Raw genomic sequence first — 22,696 nt, forward strand, 5'->3', positions numbered from 1 at the left:
TTGTGGCGGAGTCTCTGACTTCTGACATTCCTGCAATTACCTTGGCAGAGGTGCTAAAGGCTATTAGTTCCTCTGAAAAGAGGGTGATGGACAATAATTTCATACATCACCTAAGATTCATATCTGCTTTCCTAATATTTGTTCAAAAAGCCTAATTGAAATCACTTACGTGGTGTCATTTGATAGCGATGGTAGGCTGCAGTGGACCTACCATGTGAATATGTTCAAGGCATCCCACAAGCGTGTGGAATTGGTGGCTGCAGTTTGCTGCTTACTGACTGAAGAACCAGGAAGTGATCCACTACCAAACCTCCTCGTGGATTCCAGTGGTGAAGGTGGCATAGAGAAAGTGGGCTGGGATGAGCATTTGAGTGACTGCAAGAGGGAATAGCTTGAGACAGTGCTGCTGCTCTTTGTGACTCATTGGAGATGCACCTTGTGGACACTGGTAAGCATTAGCCAATTAGGCAACCCACTTATCGGGTCTCACCAAAGGCCAAAGAGAGTATATACAGGGAGATGCAGGAGATGCTTGAGCTAGGTGTGATCCAGCCATTGCTTAGTCCCTGGACGTCCTCTGTTGTATTGGTTACCAAGATGGACAAGACACAGTGGTTTCGCGTAGATTACTGCTGGTTGAACGAGGTGACCGTGTCTGATGCATATGTCCTTCCCCACATTGAAACTCTGTTAGATGAGTTAGCTGGAGCAAAGCATATTTCAACTTTTGATTTGAGCAAGGGGTATTGGCAGATGCCACTGACCCAAGAGGCTCAAGAATGGTCGGCATTCATCACCCAATTAGGCCTGTTTGAGTTTAAGTCCATGCCATTTGGGACGAAGAACATACCAGAGACCTTCCAGCATGTTGTTAATTACCTGCTGGAAGGGTGTAATATCTTAACTCAGGCTTAATATATTATGAAATTGCCATTTTTAGTAAGTCCTGGACCATCTGAACTATGTAGGGCAGGATTCAATGGACAGGTCTGATCATCAGAGCAGATAAATTTCAAATGGAGATGTCGGAGGTACAGTACCTGGGACATCGTGTGGGGGGAGGTAGGGTTAAGCCAGAATCAGCTAAGATAGAGCCGATCCCAGACAGGCCCCCGACCCACAAACCAAAGATAAGTACTGGTCTTCTTAGTGACCGCAGGGTACTACAGACATTTTGTCCCAGACTTTAGTACTGTAGTGACGCTCCTAACGGATCTCACTAAGATAAAACTCCAGTACTGTTAGTGCCCAATTATTACAAGGACTTTATTGTGCAATCTGATGCATCACAGTACGGACTGAGAGCAGTACTTAGCCAGGTGGGGCCTGATGGACAGGAGCACCCTGTGGTCTATGTGAGCAGAAAACTGCTTGACCAGTAGGTGGAGTATGCCAAAATAGAAAAAGAATGTTTTGCCATTGCTTGGGCAGTGAAAAAACTTCAACCTTGTTTGTATGAATGACATTTTACAGTGGTGATTGACCATAACCTAATAAAGTGGCAACAACACAAATCAGGGAAAAATGGCAGACTGTTGCGGTGGAGCCTTGCAAATGTACTGATTTTTGGTATTAGAAATGTATTGATTTCTGATACAATAGGCAAATTTTGGAGGAATTCTGTTTTGTAACTTATGAAGGTAGGTAATCTGATGCTAATTAGAACTTTTTGATTCGTGAATTACCAACACTTTGTTTAGCTTGAACACAGCAGGGAGACGTTAAGCTGTCATCCTGTGCCTACGAGAAACCTAACAGTTAGTACTTTAGGGAATAACAGATTAATGTAAATTTTGTTAACTTTAAATTGAATTTAAATCCAAGTTTAGGGAACATATTATATCCTGATACTAAATACCTGATGTAATAGCTCAGACTTTGTGGTGCTTGGCCGTAAAAGAGGGCTGGTTTACCCCCTGCCAACATGTGTATCTAGAACTGTATAAAAAGAGCCGTGTGTGACCATGTATTGTATCGTTCCATCTGTAACTTCTGGAGATCGCTAGTACCTAAGTCTAGCGTGTAAATGTCCTTGTATGGACTATTTGAGCAAATAAATCATCATGCTTCAAGATCCAGCTTTGATGCCTACTTACCTGCTGTAATTCCTGCGACCTACAAATTAGACCACTCTAACTCATTATCTGACTGTTCTGAGCTTGGGACCCAGCATCTAGAAACAATGCTATTTCCACTACCCTACAGCTCTGGCCATTGTGAGAGGCCAGGGGGAACCATCCACATCAACCCTGATCTAAAGGAAGAGGTCAGGTGTAACAGCCCAGCAAGGGCACCTGGGCGAGAGTAACCCAGAATTCTAGGCACCAGTGAAGGAGCCTAGTGGTTACAGCAGGCCTCTCCTACTGTGATTAGAGTGGTGCAATTGGAATAAAGAAAAGGGAAGGTGGCAAGGCAAGCCCAATTGATCCCCAGCAACACGTACAGGGTGGCATAGGAGGTCCATCCTGTCACAATTATATTAATTATATGAATTATTTGTTACCTTATTCCTATTCTTCTTTGTTACTTTAGCAACTGCCCATTTTCTCCACAAAAATAATGGAGTAAAGAGGTGCTGTGAAGTGGGCAAGAAGCATGTGGGGTATGATTGCAAATTTAGGGTTTATTCACCTACAATCCCTGGGTCAAAACCATCATAAATACAGTCCTTGTTCTCATTATACAATTATTGATGACCAAAAATACAGTTATACAGTAGCTTGACTCAGACTGCAGTCTGCTATTATAATCCATCTTTAGATCTTGCCTAGAGAATGCAGGACACCTTTCTTCATAAGTTAACAAAAAAGCATAATTGTATAAAGAAAATTACAGTCTCATATATTTGTATAGGTGATTCTTAACAATGTGGACAGATATATCCATAGATTGTGTTGGGTAGCACGGTGGCTTAGTGGTTAGCATTTCTGCCTCACAACACTGGGGTCATGAGTTCGATTCCCGACCATGACCTTATCTGTGTGGAGTTTGCATGTTCTCCCCGTGTCTGCGTGGTTTTCCTCCCACATTCCAAAAACATACTGGTAGGTTAATTGGCTGCTATCAAATTGACCCTAGTCTCTCTCTGTCTGTCTGTGTGTGTATGTTAGGGAATATAGACTATATTAGGAATTGGAAAAAAGTAGGAGGTAATGTGAGGCTGCACTACTACCAATGCAGTTATTCTAAACAGAGGATTAAAGAGATCACAGTGTTCATACATTTTTCATAATTTTTAGAAACATCACAGCTAGTCCAAGACTCGAATCAGCAGCCTATTTTAAAGGAAAAATATGCAGGTGGCCCAGTGAGTCAGTCTAAGGTAGTCCACTATGGGACAGCCCCGGGGGGGCAGACCCTGCCCCTCAGCCCTTCCAGCCCCAGTAACCCCTAAATTGCCAGATCATGGCTGCCCTCCAATATGCAGGTATGTTATCCAGCAGGGAAATGATATCTGGTACCAGTACCCATCGAGTCTAGACCACCATGGGAGTCAGACCAGATTTAGAAGAGGTAGCAATGCTGTCTGACTTCTGTTCAACATCATATTTTGAACAGTCTGTCTAGGGGTTACGGCTCTTGTTGGACTGGGCCAGGAACCTGCCAGAGACTGGATCTGCTAAGACTCTGTGGACTTGCAGGAGTGAATGGTGTGGTTCAGTGGCCGGGAATGTACTACAAGAAAACCGTAAATATAGTCAACCGTGAATATAGTCAGTTTAGAGTATTCTAGTAAGCTCTGTGCGGTGAACCCCCTGGCTGTTAGGAACTGTAACCCTTTTCATTGTGATTTGGAAATCTACATATATCATTTTTATATAAAATAAAGGTACCTTTGTATCATTCCAGTTGTTTTGACGATGTGATTCTGAACTCAAAGTACCTATAGCTGGTGTATGAGGCTGTCTCTGAGCTACACATAAGCCTGGTATCCTCACACCCAGTGTAAGTGCAGTTTACTTTACTCCATTGATAAAAAAGGAATTTGATCTATGTGTCAGTTATTCCTTTTGTCAGCCCTCTCTTTCAAAAACTGATCATAAACCCCATTTATGTGGTGATATCGCATAGGATCCATCCTGATTCGTAAGAAAGTGTAATCAGATGTTTCACACCTAGAGGCAGAGTGCTGCAGAGTGAGACGTATATCAGTCAGTTTGTGTAGCATATCTTACATGAAGTCACTCTGTGCACGCTCACAAATCAAGTGGACGCAAATGCTGCTGTGCAGGTCAGCGCATATCTGACACTTACACCCACCTGTGCCTGGAGAGGTAGGATGGGGGAGAGAAGGGTATGATAATATTGAGTGTGGTAAAGGTGTGTTTACACAATGTGGCTCATACGGACCTGCAAACATGCACATATATGTCTCTTAGGAGGAATATCTTTCATTCTTGCTCATGGTGATGACTTATTATAAACCAGACCCATATGGTGCCGGTGCAGAGTCAGACGCATGTGAAGATGTGCACAGCTCTGCAAGTGGGCGGAAATGTGATTATGTTCTGTGCTCTTTTTTAAGAGTAATTTACTCCAATTTTGCATCCAGACCTGCACCAGCCCCTTAGTATTTATTTTACACCCTGTTAAATGATCACTTTACCATACTGGGTACAACTATTAACATCTGCATTTGTTAACATAAAAGAGAGTTTATATGTACATAAGAATATAAAAATAAATATTTTAATATGATTTATTTCCCTTATAGTGTTTACCTTGATGTTACAACTCTAGTTTTTGTTTTGTCATTTTGCAAGCACCCAGTAAATGTCCATTAGATCTATTGTTTCCTCTCTGGAAGAAAATAGGTTCTCTCCATTAGGTATTCATTATGGAGGTTATTTGCAGAATGTACATTTTTTTCAAAAATAAAGTCTCTGGTGTAGAAGCCCAATTTTTTTCTTCTGTTGAGAATTAAAATAACGAGCTGCTGTGTGTCAATCTGCAAAGGGAATAATAGGTAACATTTATAAAAGCAATATAAAAACATCACTAGAGCATATTGACAATCTTTGCATTGAGATTTGTCTGCAATCTTTCATGTTCTCAGAATTTGGAATAATTTCCGACCATTTCTCAACTGGCATATAAATCATAGCAACTTATTTCACCAGATTCCCCAGGAACAGAGTGTACATTTTATACTAGGATAATGACCAAAATCATCACTTTGTAACAAAGCTGACTACATTATATAAGGTATATAATTTACCTTGGATGTTATTTATCACTGTCACTGTAGTGACTGGACGACACAAAGGTATCCCTTATTGTACTTCTACCTGAGACTGGTGACAGCGAGGCATATGGAGTAGAGTAAAGACTTATAGGCCATTGCAATTACTATCGATGTGCCGCGAGTGCATCTGGAAAGGACACGTAGGCACTCCATGGCTGGGCAACATTGCTGATTTTTTTCTCTCACCCCATAGAGGGTGTGCTGGAAAATCTGCACAGTACCCAGAAATGTGTTCAGCCGGACATCGCTGTGATGTTCAGAGGCACAAAGCTAGTAAGTGAATGGACCCCTTAGCGTGAGATTTAAAGCCTATCTCTTCTTTCTAAATTGACCCTAGATACTCCTTGTATATTTGTAGCGTTTTGATATTGTTTAACCACAGAATACTAATACAGCCACAATAAGATGTAGCATATCAGGTACATGATACATACATAATCTCTTTTAAAAATTGGCAAGTTTAGCATACGCATGACATCAGAAATATTCCTCTTCTTCACGTGCCTAGTTATTACATGGTGTGTATCTACAAATCTGATAAGGAAGACTTGTAGCTGTACATCATCAGACCAGGAGTATAGTTGTAAATGATTTTGTCCATTCAGCCAATATCACTTGTCAAAAGACTGGCTACATACAAAAGGCCATTAAAAAGTCATGTGTTACAAAGTATACATGTAATATTAAAATTCAGACATATGTCTTAAATTAAATATAGATTTTACAAACGTTGAGTGTCTGAATATTATAATCTGTTGTATTATTAAAAAGGAGAATTATAGTAAAATAATATTAACTAGAAAAGGAAACATTGACAGTTATTAATTAAAAGAATATTACAGGCCACTGACATCACCATTAAAATAGAATTAAAACCAAACTATAAAAGCTATATATATATATATATATATATATATATATATATATATATATATATATTTAAGCATTTATTTCTGCAACAAACTACCAAATACTTTCAGCTTTTGTGCAAGGCTAGTTTAGGGAATGGCCTTTATTATACAATTGACCAAAAAGTAACCACACTTGTTGATCTTGGTAGTATATCCTGAAGTAGTAGGCATATGAAGATATCATTAAATGATTTGGGGTTTCATAGGAAATTTAAGAAGAAACACATCATAAAAGCAATGTGATTGACAGTCTGGGTAACCAATCATCAGTAAATACAGCCTGTAAAAAATTAGTCGAGAGAATGGGAGAGGGGCTTAAGAACTGCATCAGCAAAGTTGAAACTACATTTCAATAGATTAGAGTGTATTAATAATTTATTTTAAATTGTCACATTACCATTATGTAACTTACCTTATGCAAATATAAAAAAAAAATCTACATATATTGTATGTTTTACGCAGTAAGTGCTCAATTTTGCAGGTGTAATGATCGTGATATGCATGGAACTATTGCAGTCTGTCGAAAAATGAATAAGAACCATATTTCTAGCACAGTCATCAATTTGTCACTAGAAATATTTAACTCAAAGTGGTATTTTTCACAGAGTTAGGTAACTGGTATCCCTGGTTTATCAGAACTAGAGGAACGAGAAGCCTATAACTGTTTTACGTCACTCCGGAGCTCTTAGACAAGCAATAGTGTTACAAGTATTGTGTGCTGCAGATCATTGGAGCGATCAGTCATTGTCTAAGAAGTAAGTGAGGCAAATAAACATTTAAAATTATAACTGTTAAAGAGCAAATATTACATTTTTTTTTTTTAACTCTTTATTTTCAACAACATCATAGATACAATACTGTATATAGTAGGTATAATGGTTTACTGAGATTGAAACAGAACAATCCCAGGAGAATAATACAGCAAACAAAACGTTTACCTTTTAGTGTAAACAAACACACAAAAACAAAAAAACAAAAACAAAAAAGAAAACAAAACAAATAAGGACCGCAACAGTGAGCCTATAGCACAAATAAGAGATTGTCCAAAATGGATAAAAAATTTCTTACTTTTTTTCTTTCTCCCTTCCCTCCCCCTTGCGCTCAAAAACCCTGTTGTTGGGGGTTTTCTGTTATAGTACACTATTGTAGTGATACTGTATGAGCTGAACATGGAATTTTAGTAGGACTTCCACGTCTCCCACTTTAACAAGACTATTTTAGAATATTTATCTTTCCCGAATACAGACCTCTTATATCAGCTTGCTTAGTGGGAATAGAAAAACATGACTGCTCCCAGAAGGAAGCCTGGGATGTTTTATAGTCCTAGCAAACATCTTGTCACATGGTTGATCTGGTATTTAGTTTCAAAAGTAAGGGATCAACTAAGTGTGTCTCCTACAGATCAATTAATAAATTCCTTTTAAGTAAGCTTATTACAGGACTTTAAAGTGACTCAACAGGTAAAAAGCAAAAAGGTATTTATCTAATATGTGGTGTGAATCAGTGTTCAGTGCACACGACCATATTAAATTGCAGGAAAATAAAGACCAACTGGCCTATCTATCATTCAGGAGAATAATCCCTAACATACTATATGGCAATTTACATACTTAAATATTTCAAACATGTCCATAAATTATCTTTCACTTTATAAGCTATATATTATTTTCCATGGGTTTTTATTTCATGGTAAGTTTTGTTGCAACATACTTTGGATCTTCTATATTTAGTAATATCCTTCTGCAGGTGGGGTATCAAGAACCAGATCCAATATTCTGTATTGGATTTCACTGAGCTCTCTGCAGTGGAGTCAAGACCCCTCTCCTTCTACCACTAATAACCTTGTATATTCACTCAATATTCTCCTGTAGAGTGAGTTCATATAATTAAGTTATTGTTGACATGGATTCTGGGAACCAGAGCATAGTCAAAGAATTTTTTCTTCTTGGACTTTCAGACAATCCAACTATGCAAGTTCCATTGTTCCAATTGTTTTTGATAGTTTATATGTCCACTCTGGCTGGGAATTTTCTACTCATAGCAGCTGTGAGTGTAGACAAGCGTCTGCACAATTCTATGTATTTATTTCTCGCTAATTTGTCCTTCTTGGACATCTGCTACACATCAATCATTGTGCCCAAGATGTTGGTGAACATCGCTATATCTTCGAAAAGTATTTCATTTACTGACTGTATTATACAGGTTTATTTTTACCTTTTCTTGGGTGAGACAGAGTGCAGCCTTTTGGCTTTCATGGCTTATGATCGATTTGCTGCTATCTGTAACCCTCTTCGTTACAATGTGATTATGGACACGGTCACCTGTTTCAGGATGATCAGTATTTCCTGGATGACTGGCTCTGTGATATCTTCAGTAGATATTTTCTATGTATATCGTTTAAGGTACTGTGGACACACTACAATCAACCACTTCTTCTGTGAAGCTCTTTCATTAGTACAACTATCTTGCAGTGATATCTCAAGTAACAACATTGTTGCATTGGTCGGAGGCGCTATATTGCTGCTTATTCCCTTATCTCTCATTCTTTTCTCTTACATACAAATTTTCTTTGTGATCGTGAGACTCCACTCAGGAAGATACAAAGCCTTCTCCACGTGTGTTTCCCACCTCATTGTAGTGATCATTTTCTATGGGACAGCTATGTTCATGTACATGAGACCAAGGTATGCAGCTACAGAGGTTACTGACAAAATGGTATCACTTTTCTATACAATCATTACCCCAATGTTAAACCCTTTAATTTACAGCCTAAGAAATAAAGATGTCCAACGAGCTCTTAGACTATTGGGAAACTCTTTGACTATTGTTCAATAAAGTTAATATGTTCAGATTGTTTTCTGCTTCAAATCTGGTTTCAAAATGGTTTGTGTCGTGTTCTGTGGTCAGACAACTTGGGTTCATCACAGCCACTTTATCATATCATACAGTTCTAACTTTTCTCATTTAACAGTATGATAATAGCATAGCAATGAAAGGTAACATTTACACAGAGGGCCTGAATCATAAAGCAGCATAAATGCCGCTACACTGCGTACTTTGCGTCAACTCACTCTGGGCATGCCCAGAACTGGAGCATATGCCAGAGAACGCAGAAACGTCCAATTCATCTTTGAGCTCAAAGGGCACTTACAACAGCTTACGATTTCGGGTGCGGAACCAGGTGGGGAAGAGGTGGTTGCACATAGACAATGTAAATACGTTCCCCAGCAGATACGTGCGATTCAAGCTCTAGTGTACGCAGAAGTACACTTTTTTTTAGTGCAAGGTTTGCATCTTCTCAATATCACGTTTAACTCATGGATGATAGTGATGACCAAACACAACATTCCTCAACAAATAGAAATATTGACTATTCACCTACACACACTTATCTCGTTATACAACACTATATAAAAACGACAGAGATTAAAATGGTGGTATTTCGTCAAATGGATTATATTATATTATATTGGTTGCTGAGGATTAAAGGATTGTCATATACCAAAGAGGTAGGTGCCATCTTTAATATTTTACAAGCACTGCATACTTGTGTGAATGTCGAAATTGTCTCTGCTTTTCAAATTATTTTCATACATAGTGTGAACATTACAAATGCTTGTCTGTTTTATAATGTTATGTGCATGTTGTACAGTTCCTGCATGCTTGCATACAATTGCATTGTGGTTGTGTGCTTTAAAAGCTTATGAACATCTTGCCCATGTCATCTACTATGTATGCCTGTAAAGTAGCAAATATTTTTAATTTTTTTTAATTATAATTTCATTTTCATTCACACAAATATCAACTTTAAATTTCAGTGTACAAATAAGCTATCAAGTATTTGTGCGCTACATGAAAAATTAACTTTAACTTATGTGCAAAACAGAACACTCATTTGCACCCCTTGCAATGTAACATGGCTTTGTCCAGGAGACTAAAATAAGAATCCTCTTCATTTAAGATCCTTAAATAATCAGACCCCATGCCCTGATCTGCCCTAAACCATGAGATCATTTGGTGAGAGCACACCCCTAAATATGTAGGTCCTGCCTTTTTTGAGCTCTGAAAATAGGGACAGCTTTACAAAATTGGGATTCTTGTCTGGTGGGCTCATTCTCCTCCTGTTTCTCAAACCCATTCCTTCCCTGTAACATAAGTACTATGATCTAGGTCTTTGTCACCAGGATAGATCTCCTATATTCCCATTATGTTGGGGTGGGCATTGCTCTACCATCCTCAGCCCTGGAATGACAAAGTACTTTCAGTCATTGAGGGGTTAAGCTCAGCACGGCGCTCAGAAAATATTTTTACATGATGTAAAATTCATCTTGAGTAAGATTCCAATAAAACAACTGAATTTGTGCTAAAAAAATATATATATATATATTAATATGAAAAGTGTAATGTTTATTGGGAAATGTTTATGTATGACAGATCTCTCTTTAAATTGACAGCAAAAACAAAATATAATCTAAGGGCACTGGATATGGCAATAGTTAAAGCAGACTTAGGGCTAGATTTACTAAGCTGCGGGTTTGAAAAAGTGGGGATGTTGCCTATAGCAACCAATCAGATTCTAGCTTTCATTTATTTAGTACCTTCTACTAAATGACAGCTAGAATCTGATTGGTTGCTATAGGCAACATCCCCACTTTTTCAAACCCGCAGCTTAGTAAATCTAGCCCTTAGTGTGAGAGGTCTGCAAACCTCCCAAAAAAACGTAGAAAATAAACAAAATATGCTCTGGTGGCCAAATAACTACAACTAAATATTGTGAACTTCGGGAAAATATAGAATTTTTTACAATATAACATATAAAACAAAAATTAAAAAATATCTCATATGAGATTAAAATCGCATGTCAGTAAAATAAACATTTAAAAACTTGAATGTCCAATCACTCTGAATGAAAATTAGGTAGCTTACATATAATGTAAAGCTTGAAACCAAAATACCTTCTTTCTCCCACTTGCACTGGGATATATAATAAACTTGAAGTATCTCAGTTAATTAATGACCATTAAGGAGCAGATATAACACCAGAATGATGGTGAAACAGTCACTGGAACTAAAGAGATAGGAGCAGTGTTCTTACATTCAGACCACAGATAGTTCAAAATGGTGAGGAGTTTCATGGGTCCCAGGTAATACCCAGCTTTGTGGGAAAGTGTTGAAATGATCTTACCGGACCACTGCGAGATCCCACCAGTAATTGAATACGGCTCTGTGCCGCTGAATTGGCTACTTCCGTGGAGCTCGTGAAGACAGGTGGTGTGGCTGAAAAAGCACTCCCTTGTGAAGAGATTCCAATAGAAAAAGGTTCCAGAGTTGAAAGTAGTCAGAGATGTCTCTGAGGACGTTGCCCTTTGGCAATGAAACGCGTCAGGCTTTGTGCTTTATCGCTGTTTGAAGATTATCCATCACTCTGGCCAAGACCTTGGTGTTACATTTCTCCTATTGTTTGAGCTTATTTGTGTGTACACAACTACATTGCTAGCACGGAGCAGACTACTTTCAACACTGGAACCTATTTTCCCGCTGTTCACAGTTTTTAGTTGTAGTTATTTGACCACCAGAGCATATTTTGTTTGTTTCCTCTCTTTAAATTAAATTGGCCCAACCTTCTTCTGACACATGTCAATAAAGTGTAAATGGACATTTCATTGAAATATTTTTTTATTTGTAAATTAACATATTTTGTAGAGCCGTTGTTGACATATAACACAGAGACATGTCTGAAAAATGAATCAAAGATAAATGATTGTAAGGCAATCGATATGCAATATTTCATATTTTGTCCCATTGAAGCTTATGGAGGATATTACATTGAAACTCCAGTCAATGGTCACTTCTGTTAATAAATTCACATGTGAAAAGCATCATCATAAGAATATTAAAGTGAGACCAAACCATTCACATGGTGATTTTCTATTTAAAGATTTACCCTTAAACTAGTCTAGTTATGCAACAAATGATATTACTATATGTAATTTGTTTGCATTGTACCTGCAGCGAGATATAAATACTCCGGGACTCGGATAGTGTTGGATGTCTGTCTGTTTTAATGCGCATGAGCACCTAATAAACATACACATACATTCGTATGCAGATTTTTCCACATCTTACATTTATATCTCTTTACAACTAGTGAGGATCGGTGAGCATTGGTCAAGGACAGTAAGGGCTTGTTCATGTCATTGCAACTGAGGTAGACATGGACCAAGACACATATATACTTGTCAGGAGGCATGTACCTGCTGGAGGGATGGTGCAATGATACGCATTAGTGATGATGACTATTAGCAGCACTATCTAGCCGCTTCTGATCAGCTGACTGCAGCATTAAAGGTAAATAAGTGGATTTCCGATTAAGTTGTGGCTCCAAAGCACAAAAAAGTTCCACAGTACCGCCATTATAGTGCGCAAGTGCGGCTAGTACCAGCATTGAGCTTCTATCCAGAATGCTCTCTTATCAACAGCAGTGCCCGACAATTTATACAGGAATACAATAAGGGGTGTAACTTACGGTTGTGACATCAAATATAGCTTCAGTACACACAGAAGTGACACAGAATTGTAACATTATACATACAGTACACACATAAGTAGCAGTTCACAATTATGACATCATATATAGCTACAGTACACACAGAAGTGGCAGTTTACAGTTGTGACTTCATACATACAGTACACAGACGAGATACAGTTTACAATTTTAACATTATACATGGATACAGTACACAAAGTCATTGGTTACAAGATACAACGGTGCAAGAATTTAAAGCACTCCCGCATCTTCTGAGTCCTCTTCTTGTAATTCCAGTTTTTTTCTACTTGCGTATTATTATTATTAATCTTTATTTATAGGGCGCCACCAAATTTACGCAGCGCCGTACAGAAAACAGACAGCGGACTATACAGGGTAATATAGTACAGAACAGTTAACAAAAATACCAGTATTTGAATAGCTCCAAACATAGCTAGTATAGTGGAGTTGAAGGAGAAGAAACTATAGAGAGGGAAGAGGGCCCTGCTCTTCAGAGCTCACATTCTAAAGGGAGGGTAAACAGATAAGAGGCACAATTAGGAGTCAGAGGAAAGAGGAGCAAATAGCAGGACAGGGGATGAGAGGGGAGGAGATCAGGAGTGAGGGTGGAATGTTTTGAGGAACAGATGAGTTTTAGGTACTCGTTTTAAGGTGTACAAATTAGAGGACAGTCGGATGGAGCGTGGGAGGTCGTTCTAGTGGAGGGGGGCAGCCCGGGGAGAAATCTTGGATTCTGGAGTGGGATGTGGTGATCAAAGTGGAGGAGAGGATATGGTCATTGGCTGAATGCAGGGAATGGAATGGAGTGTGAATGGAGAGAAGGTTGGAGATGTATAGGGCAGTGGAGTGGGAGAGGGCCTTGTAGGTCAGGGCAAGCAGTTAGCAAAGGATTCTGTAGGGGAAGGGGAGCCAGTGTAAGGCAAGGCAGAGAGGGGAAGCAGAAGAGGAGCAGCAGGAGAGGAAGATGAGTCTCACAGCCATATTGAGTATAGACCTGAGGAGGGCGAGATGGGAGAGGGGGAGGCTGGTGAGGAGAAGGTTGCAGTAATCATGTAACAATATCACTCCATCCAACAAACTGGCCAAAATTCATTACTAACAAAGTAACAATAACACTAAATCCAACAAACTGACCAAACGTCATAACTAACCATGTAACAATATCAGTCCATCCAACAATCTAACCAAACGTCATTACTAACCATGTAACAATATCAGTCCATCCAACAAACTAACCAAACGTCATTACTAACCATGTAACAATATCACTCCATCCAACAAACTAACCAAACGTCATTACTAACCATGTAACAATATCACTCCATCCAACAAACTAACCACACGTCATTACTAACCATGTAACAATATCACTTAAACTATATTTCCCAAGTCCCCATTTCCATTTAGATTATTTACAACTCCTTATTACTAACTTCCATTACAATTACCTATGATTCCCATATTATAATAATTATATTCTTAGTTCATACTCAGCCTTATACTAAATCCAGTACTCTTTGTGTAAATCCATGTGTTAAAGTAGGTAGAGAGAAATTGTTGTCTGAGTCTATCCCAGTAAAGATAGCCAGAGACTGAGATGTATATTTACTATCCGTTGGTTCCATAGAACCACCAATTCTAGCGCTTTGAAGTAATTTTCTTCAAATCACAACTTTATTACAGACAAAACCCGATGGGCTTTGTCTTTAATAAAAATGCAATTTTGGAAATGACATCAAAGTGCTGGCAATCGGCGGTTCTATGGAACCACCGCATAGTAAATATAGCCCTGAAGATTTTTAAAGTTCACACAAATGCAGGTCCCAGTACAGCATGTGAAGAGATAATGGCAAAGACCTCTGTAGGCGTAGCCCATGTACAGGATGTAAGCCAGGCCTATTCAAATGTACCCAAAAGGTCTATAGTTTAAAACTAGTTTAACAACTCTGTCTGGACACAGACTAGTATTATGCCATATAAGGTGGGGGAGATTAATGTCCAGAGACTTGTATGACTGGAAAATTAAATATTATACTCTTTATCAGGGCCATAATTTTGATTATGCTGATTGTATTTGAGTTAGGTTTAGTCTTCATAGTAGTGTACATTGCATTCTATTTATAATTAGTAATCTGTACTAAATTATATTATGATCTATGCCAGGGGTCGGCAAACCCCGGCACGCGTGCCAGACGTGGCACGCTGACCACTTTTGTCTGGCACGCCGACGCTGAAGCTGCTTCAGCAAAGCAGCCAATGATGGCCGAAACGGAGCTTCTGCGCATGCGCAGAAGCTCAGTTTCGGCCATCATCGGCTGCTTTGCTGAAGCAGCTCCCAGGTTTCTCCAGAAAGACGAGTCTACAAAGGTAAGTAAGGGCAGCAAATTGAGGGGCACATATACTTAGCATACTTTGCATTTGTGGGGGCAACTGTGGCATACTATATATTTATGGGGGCAACTGTGGCATACTATATATTTATGGGGGCAACTGTGGCATGCTATATATTTATGGGGGCAACTGTGGCATACTATATATTTATGGGGGCAACTGTGGCATGCTATATATTTATGGGGGCAACTGTGGCATGCTATATATTTATGGGGCAACTGTGGCATACTATGTATTTGTGGGGACAACTGTGGCATACTATATATTTATGGGGGCAACTGTGGCATGCTATATATTTATGGGGGCAACTGTGGCATACTATATATTTATGGGGCAACTGTGGCATGCTATATATTTATGGGGGCAACTGTGGCATGCTATATATTTATGGGGCAACTGTGGCATACTGTATATTTATGGGGCAACTGTGGCATACTATGTATTTGTGGGGGCAACTGTGGCATGCTATATATTTCTGGGGGCAACTGTGGCATACTATATGTTTCTGGGGGCAACTGTGGCATGCTATGTATTTGTGGGGGCAACTGTGGCATGCTATGTATTTGTAGGGGTAACTGTGGCATACTATGTATTTGTAGGGGCAACTGTGGCATGCTATGTATTTCTGGGGGGCAACTGTGGCATACTATGTATTTGTGGGGGCAACTGTGGCATACTATATATATACTATAGGGCAGTAGAGTGGGAGAGGGCCTTGTAGGTCAGGGCAAGCAGTTGGCAAAGGATTCTGTAGGGGAAGGGGAGCCAGTGTAAGGCAAGGCAGAGAGGGGAAGCAGAAGAGGAGCAGCAGGAGAGGAAGATGAGTCTTACAGCCGTATTGAGTATAGACCTGAGGAGGGCGAGACAGGAGAGGGGGAGGCTGGTGAGGAGAAGGTTGCAGTAATCATGTAACAATATCACTCCATCCAACAAACTGGCCAAAATTCATTACTGTGGCATACTATGTATTTGTGGGGGCAACTGTGGCATACTATATATTTATGGGGGCAACTGTGGCATACTATGTGTTTCTGGGGGCAACTGTGGCATACTATGTATTTGTGGGGGCAACTGTGGCATACTATATATTTATGGGGGCAACTGTGGCAAACAATGTGTTTCTGAGGGCAACTGTGGCATACTATGTGTTTCTGGGGGCAACTGTGGCATGCTATGTGTTTCTGGGGACAACTGTGGCATACTATGTATTTGTGGGGGCAACTGTGGCAAAGTATGAATTGTGGGCACAACTATGAGGCATAAGATGAATTGGGGACACAATTATGAGGTATGATGTGAACTGGGGCACTACTGTGCGGCATAACGTTTTTTTGCTGGTCCCTTACTGTTAATATGATATTGGCCTCATAAAATTATATATATATATATATATATATATATATATATATATATATATATAGCCGAGAGGTTAGGGGGCGGCTACAAATTGCCTGGGCCTGCTTGGAGGCCCGAGTCCCCACTGGAGACCTATCTTTAAAAAAATACATTTTTTATTTTAAAAGTACTTTTTTTTTTTTTTTTTTTTTTTTATTGAGTGCAGGTGGGATCGGTAATAGCTAAATCCCCTTCAGCTCAGGTATCTTCAGACGCCAGGTCATGTGACTGCAGTGGTCACATGGTACTCGGCGAGCTGCTGGATATCTTCCCATGCTGTGCAGTGGAGAATAAGGTAAGAAGGTGTGCTGGAGAGGGGGCATGTGTGACTAAAGGTGCTGGGCAGAGGGGGGGCAAATGTGATTAAAGCATGTGGGCAGAGGGGACATATGTGAGCAAAGCTGCTGAGCAAGGGGGCATGTGTGAGTAATGCATTTTTCTGTAAGAGGGTGGCCTGGTGCTTTTCACCTGCTAGACAAGCCCCCAATGATGCACTGCCACGCCCCCAATTGTACGACCACTTGCATGGCCAAAAAAATGTTGCACCGCCGCTCTGCGGCAGCACAACATTTTTTTTACCATGCTTGACTATAAAGGGGGACACATGAAGTTGCTGTACTGGGGCCATGAATTTCTCTAGGCAGCCCTGTATGTATGTATGTATGTATGTATGTATGTATGTATGTTTGTGTGTGTGTATATATCAGTGGTGCACGCAGGGGGGGTTTCTGAGTCTCTAGAAACCCCCCCTGCGCTAACTAAGTGGCCACTGTCCTATACAGCAGCCGCAGCGCTGTCAAAGAAGCGTCCGCGGCGGTGCTGTATTGTATACAGCACCGCAGCGGACGCTTCTTAGACAGCGCCACGGCTGCTGTATAGGACAGCGCTGGCAAAACGGAGCTGCTGCGCATGCTCTATCTCGTGTTTTTGGTTTTTTTGTTTTTTTTTCGGTCGGCGGGGAGAAACCCCCCCCCCCAACAATCCTCCGTGAGCCCCTGTATATATATATATATATATATATATATATATCACACCCAACTGGCACACCTGGGCTTCACTAGATTTTAGGTGGCACTCTGATAGAAAAAGGTTGCCAACCCCTGATCTATGCCATCAATTTGGTCATGATCACGGATTCTAATCTTAAATGGCTATTGTGACTTTTTGAGAAGGAAGAGTATTCTTTTCAGATATCTGTACTACAAATTTGGTCAACCACGACTACCCTGGATTTATTTACAACAAACACAAGAATTTTATATCAACCAAAAAAAACTTGAAATATTGATAACCAAATTAGAACATAATAATCTGATATAGTTTACCTGCAGGGAACATGTTCCATGAATTAGCATAATACATTCATCCATCCAACCTACCCAAGCTTCTAGTTAAACAGTTGCCCCACACATTGTGGTGGCGTTGGGTTATTTATTAGGACATCCCCATTCCTGCTCTATCCTCCTTAAAGGTAATAATGGCAATTATACCATCTGGGTAGGATACATCGTAGGACAACCAAGATACTATAGAAAATGTCTATCATTTTAGAAGGTGATCTAAAGATAATTATGAACCCAAATCTGGACATGGTTCATAGTTAGAGAAGAAATAAGATCATTCACAAATTGTAAAATTGTTAAAATATTCCCCATTACTAGATCTGCTTGCATTAGATGTATTAATAACAAGAAGCAGAAGGTCAGCAGATGAAGGGCTGGGAATCTGCATTGTCGATGACAGTGAAAGATCTCAGAGCTTCTCCTCTTGGTGGCTTCTGGATCTGCAAAGACAAAGAATAAAAACCTAAATTCACAAAATATGTCTTAATAGTGGTGTAATTGTCTAAAAATATCTAAATAATGTTTTTTCCTGACATTCAATTGTGAGTTTATCTATCTCCATATTTATAAAGCAAACAACAAATTGTTACTAATGTACATTAGATAATATGCATCTGATTTTTTCAGAATGAAGAGGGTATGTGACCATTTTATTACTACATGATTAGTAACACAGCGACAAACATCATGGATGGTAAATGGTGAATACTGGTCTCATATATGAGTCTTACAACATGCTGCCCTTTAAATGGGGAATTATCAAAACCCCATTTTAATAATTCACAGAAATTATTAATGACTACTTTTACAGAATAGGTAGATAATTTAAATAATCAGGAGACCCTTTGCATACAAATAAGTTTATTGAAATAATTAATACTCATTGGTTTGTAGCATCATACAAAAGTGTTACGACCCATTGATTCAATAAACATAGCGAGGCTTGGTGGGTTTGCTACCATTTTAAAACACTATTTTATTACACTGTATCATGATCACATAATTAGGTTTTAATTACTTTGCTACTCAGGATTTTATAGGGAGTCCTTTTCCTTTCTTTTTAAATTGACCTCAATAAAGTATTTAGTTTTAATTGATGTAAAAACAAAAGTCACAGAGTGCCCCAATATTACATGTTTCTCCTTCTTTTTGCTCTTTGGAATTTAAAATAAAGAGGTGCTTGTGAGTGGCGAGATTGCTCAAACTGCTGCTGTTTGAACAATTTTTACATTCAGAACATAAAAGAAAGCACCATTGACATTTAAATTATTTAAGCAATCATTATTTATTGGTTAAGGGGCAAAATGAATTCAATATTAAACTTATGGGGTATTTTTTTATTTTTTTAAGGGGACACTACTATAGTATTATATTATGGAGGAAATGTGAATATATAATAATATTAACTGATTGTTATGGTGGACATAATTATTAATGTTGCACAATTTGACATTACATAGTGCCTGAATAATATAATAATTAAATAATGTTGTCCCCTTAATGTAGTGGAAAAAATGTCCCCCATAAGTTAATATTAAATTAGTTTTGCACCTTCATCAATAAACAATGATTGCCCAAATAATTTAAATGTCAATGGTGCTTTCTCTTATGCTCTGAGTGGCAAAATAGCTCATACAGCGCTCGTTGTCTGTGTGATATTGAACCACTAGATATCGTAACTTTCCGCTGGGTGCCTACATTAATGTCCTTGTATCATCACAGGTTCATTTTGCAATAATACCTCATCTTATGGAGGACCTTTCACTATTACCAGAGTTGGGATAATCTTGGTTCCTTCATTTTCTCTGAGCATTTATAACATCTGCGTCTATCTCTATATGCTCATTTGAGCGCTCACTGCACTAGTTTGAAATACTTTGTATTACTGTTGGCAGTCCATCTGCATGAAGTTTTTACTGTATTTTTAAATTGTCTGATATGCTTTATTATTCTTAAAATAATATGTTTTCATTTTACTTTTAATGTCCAATGTGCATATATCCCTTGCTGCATTGTTCTAGCGCTCTCTGTGCATTGGATTTACACTTCTGTGCAGTTTACTATGTACTGGCAAACATTGTTTACTGAAAACCAAACTTAGCAGAGGCTTATACATCAATTACATGTATTTTAAATATATTGGTATGCTATAAACTACTAACATATAACAATATTTATTGAGCTGCTCTGTTGTCTCTTTCTAAGACGCTGAGGCCCTAAACCAGGGGTCAGGGAACTTTTTTGCCTTTTACCCCCAAATATATTTAAATACGCCGACGTTAACCCCTTGATTTGAAAGGAAGGAAATCATATATTATTAATTATTGGAATTCAAAATTGTATTGAATCTATTAAAAATTTCTTTGAAAGCTTCAACTTCAAAACTTCAGGTTTTGGAGAAATTATGTTGCTTCATTTTTGACAAGAGAGCATCAATATTGGGGCATTTTGATGTCAGAACAATTTGGATACAGTCTTCAGCGTCCAATCGATTTCTCTACTTTGTTTTTATGTTCGTTAGAGTGGAAAATCCTTGTTCGCAAAGGTAGGTTATTGCAAAAGGCAGCAACTTTTTGATTGCCTCCTCATGTGCAGTTTTGATGCCTTTGCAGCTGTTGACATCCAAAAATATAACAGATCTGCTTTGTTTTCCAATGCAATAAGTGCTTATTATTGCATCGAAGCTCAAGAAGTGCCTCTGCCAACCCTTGAAGCTCTTCTGGTACAACAGCAATTTCACATTTAAAGGGGTCTACAATAAAATTGACAGCATGTGAATCGGCAGCATTACCCCCAGGAATTTCATTTTTACCCCTGTTTCCTGACCACTGCCCTAAACTATGATAAAGTTAAACTAAGAAAATGTAATAGCACAAGCATAGGGGCAGAAATAGAATGTACAAGTGTTATGGTTTGGTGGTCTGTTGTCTCAGAAATCCATTTCACATTGCAAATCACTGCTCACATGAGTTCTACACAGCAGCTGATTGGCCAGGACCTACATCAATCCACTCATTGCCCTCATTACCTTGCTGGTGTTAGGTTTACCTAGCCTAGTTCCTGTATCTTTATTCTATATAGATTACTATATCATCTGCTGCTGGATTCAATGTGTTTGACCTTGGAGTGGCTGGATCACTTATAAATAATAATGGCTGCACCACGTAGAAATAATTTATTGTAGAAATGTATTTCAATTAGTGCTGCAGGCACCAATTTATAGCATTGCAAATGTATTGATTTTGATACTATGTTATATTTGTGTATTGGGAATGTACTGTAGCCAAAGTTGGAGGAAATGTGTTAGTTTCCTTTTCCCTACACAAAGTTAATTGATTCTTTTCTAGAGATGGGCGGGCTCGGTTCCCCGAGAACCGAACCCACCCGAACTTTGGGTATCCGAGTACCGAGCTGAGTAGCTCGGTACTCTCCCGCCCGCTCAGAATCCAAATCGAGGCCGAACGTCATCGTGACGTCGTCGGATCTCGGGGCTCGGTTCTCGCGATACTTGAAGATTATAAATACCTGCCTCCACAGCAATCTATCGCCATTTGACAGAGGGAGAGAGCAGTGTGTAGTCACAGGCTGATTAGAGCAGGGACAGAGAATACAATATTCTGATTCAAATTGTGCTAACAAAAACTGCTAAAGAAGAGAGGAGGATAGAGGATTTTTTTTTATTTTTTTTTAAAATATTTGGCACTCAAAGTGCTTTTTGGGTGTCCCCCATTATTTTGCATAAATATTTCTGGCTGTCAAAATTACTATCTGTCAGCTGTATCTACCAAATAATTTTTAGCACTCCCAAGTGCTTTTGGGGTGTCCCCCATAATTGTGCATAAATATTTCTGGCTGTCAAAAGTCATATTTGTCAGCAGTATCTACCAAATAAGTTTAGCACTACAAGTGCTTTGGGCTCAGAATGGATTCAAAGCAGTCCACATATGAGCAGAATGAGCAACCAGGTTCTGTCACCAGTCCTGATGGTAGTGTTCCCAGTACGTCATCTGGGCAAGGCGATGTCAAACTACACAGTGTTTCGAAATCAGTCCAAAAAACACACACCCAAATTTTTTTTACTGTGTTGAAGCGAAAAAGAAGTGTAACTGAGCAAAAGTAAAGTGCCGATAAAAAAAAATTGCCAACAAGCCATTCTACACACGCAGTGGCAAAGAGAGAATGAGGTCTTCACCTTTCTCTATTAGTGGCAGATCCCAAAAAATTACCGAGCCTACAATTGGTGCACAACTACTGTTACGCGTCAAAGCCGAGCTGCAAGATAACAGTAAGGCATTAGAGGATAATGTTTGCTCTGATTCACAAATGACACCAATCCCTGTGGAGAGTCCATCCAACAGTGGGATGTCTAATCGTGAGCATTCTGCTGATGTGTGCCTTAATAGCCCGAGTGTAGCCGGTGATACCCAAATTGAGGATGCTACTTTGGAATTAGAAGAGGATGAGGGGGAGATTTGTGTAGGCGACAAGGGCGCTAATGAGGATGTTGATGAGGATGAGGTTGTTTGTGTAAGTCCTGCACCAGTGGCAGCAGTTCTGGCACGTGACAAGAAAAAGGCCATTGTCATGCCTGGGCATAAAACAAAAAAATCCACTTCTTATGTGTGGAATTATTTCTACCCAAATCCAGACAACAATTATATAGCCATTTGTAGTGTATGTCAAGCAACAGTCAGTCGAGGGAGAGACCTTAACCATCTTGGAATCTCGTCTATGTTTCGTCATTTAAGGAGAGTTTATGGCAAAGTGTTGGGGAAAGCTGAAAGTTCTTCCCAAAAAATTACAAGCACTCCATCATCAGCTAAGTCCCTCCGGTCACCGACATCCTGACGGCTACAAAATACAC

At 39.1% G+C, this 22,696-nt stretch overlaps 2 protein-coding genes across 5 annotated transcripts in view; one reads left to right on the forward strand and one right to left on the reverse strand.

The window, feature by feature from the left end:
• The first annotated feature begins 8,058 nt into the window (after positions 1-8,058).
• LOC142142564 (olfactory receptor 13C4-like) lies at positions 8,059-8,991 on the forward strand. The gene has a single exon (XM_075200445.1). It carries the CDS (start codon positions 8,059-8,061, stop codon positions 8,989-8,991), a length of 933 nt encoding a protein of 310 aa, XP_075056546.1.
• An 8,502-nt stretch (positions 8,992-17,493) lies between these two features.
• LOC142143338 (major histocompatibility complex class I-related protein 1-like) overlaps positions 17,494-22,696 on the reverse strand; it is a 719,063-nt gene continuing 713,860 nt past the window's right edge. For 2 of the 4 annotated variants that reach the window (XM_075201101.1, XM_075201100.1), the window contains exon 8: positions 17,494-18,272. In XM_075201101.1, the coding sequence (XP_075057202.1) occupies positions 18,049-18,272 (224 nt within the window). In that variant the 3' untranslated portion in view covers positions 17,494-18,048. The remainder of the gene's footprint in view (positions 18,273-22,696) is intronic. The other 2 variants (XM_075201102.1, XR_012689510.1) reach the window with 2 other exon arrangements.

The sequence above is a fragment of the Mixophyes fleayi genome, chromosome 3 (assembly GCF_038048845.1).
Source record: "Mixophyes fleayi isolate aMixFle1 chromosome 3, aMixFle1.hap1, whole genome shotgun sequence".
NCBI classification, from domain to species: Eukaryota; Metazoa; Chordata; class Amphibia; order Anura; family Limnodynastidae; genus Mixophyes; species Mixophyes fleayi.

What these genes read in the sequence shown, in the direction of transcription:
- LOC142142564 (XM_075200445.1), top strand. Translation starts at nt 8,059, where the DNA reads ATGGATTCTGGGAACCAGAGCATAGTCAAAGAATTTTTTCTTCTTGGA.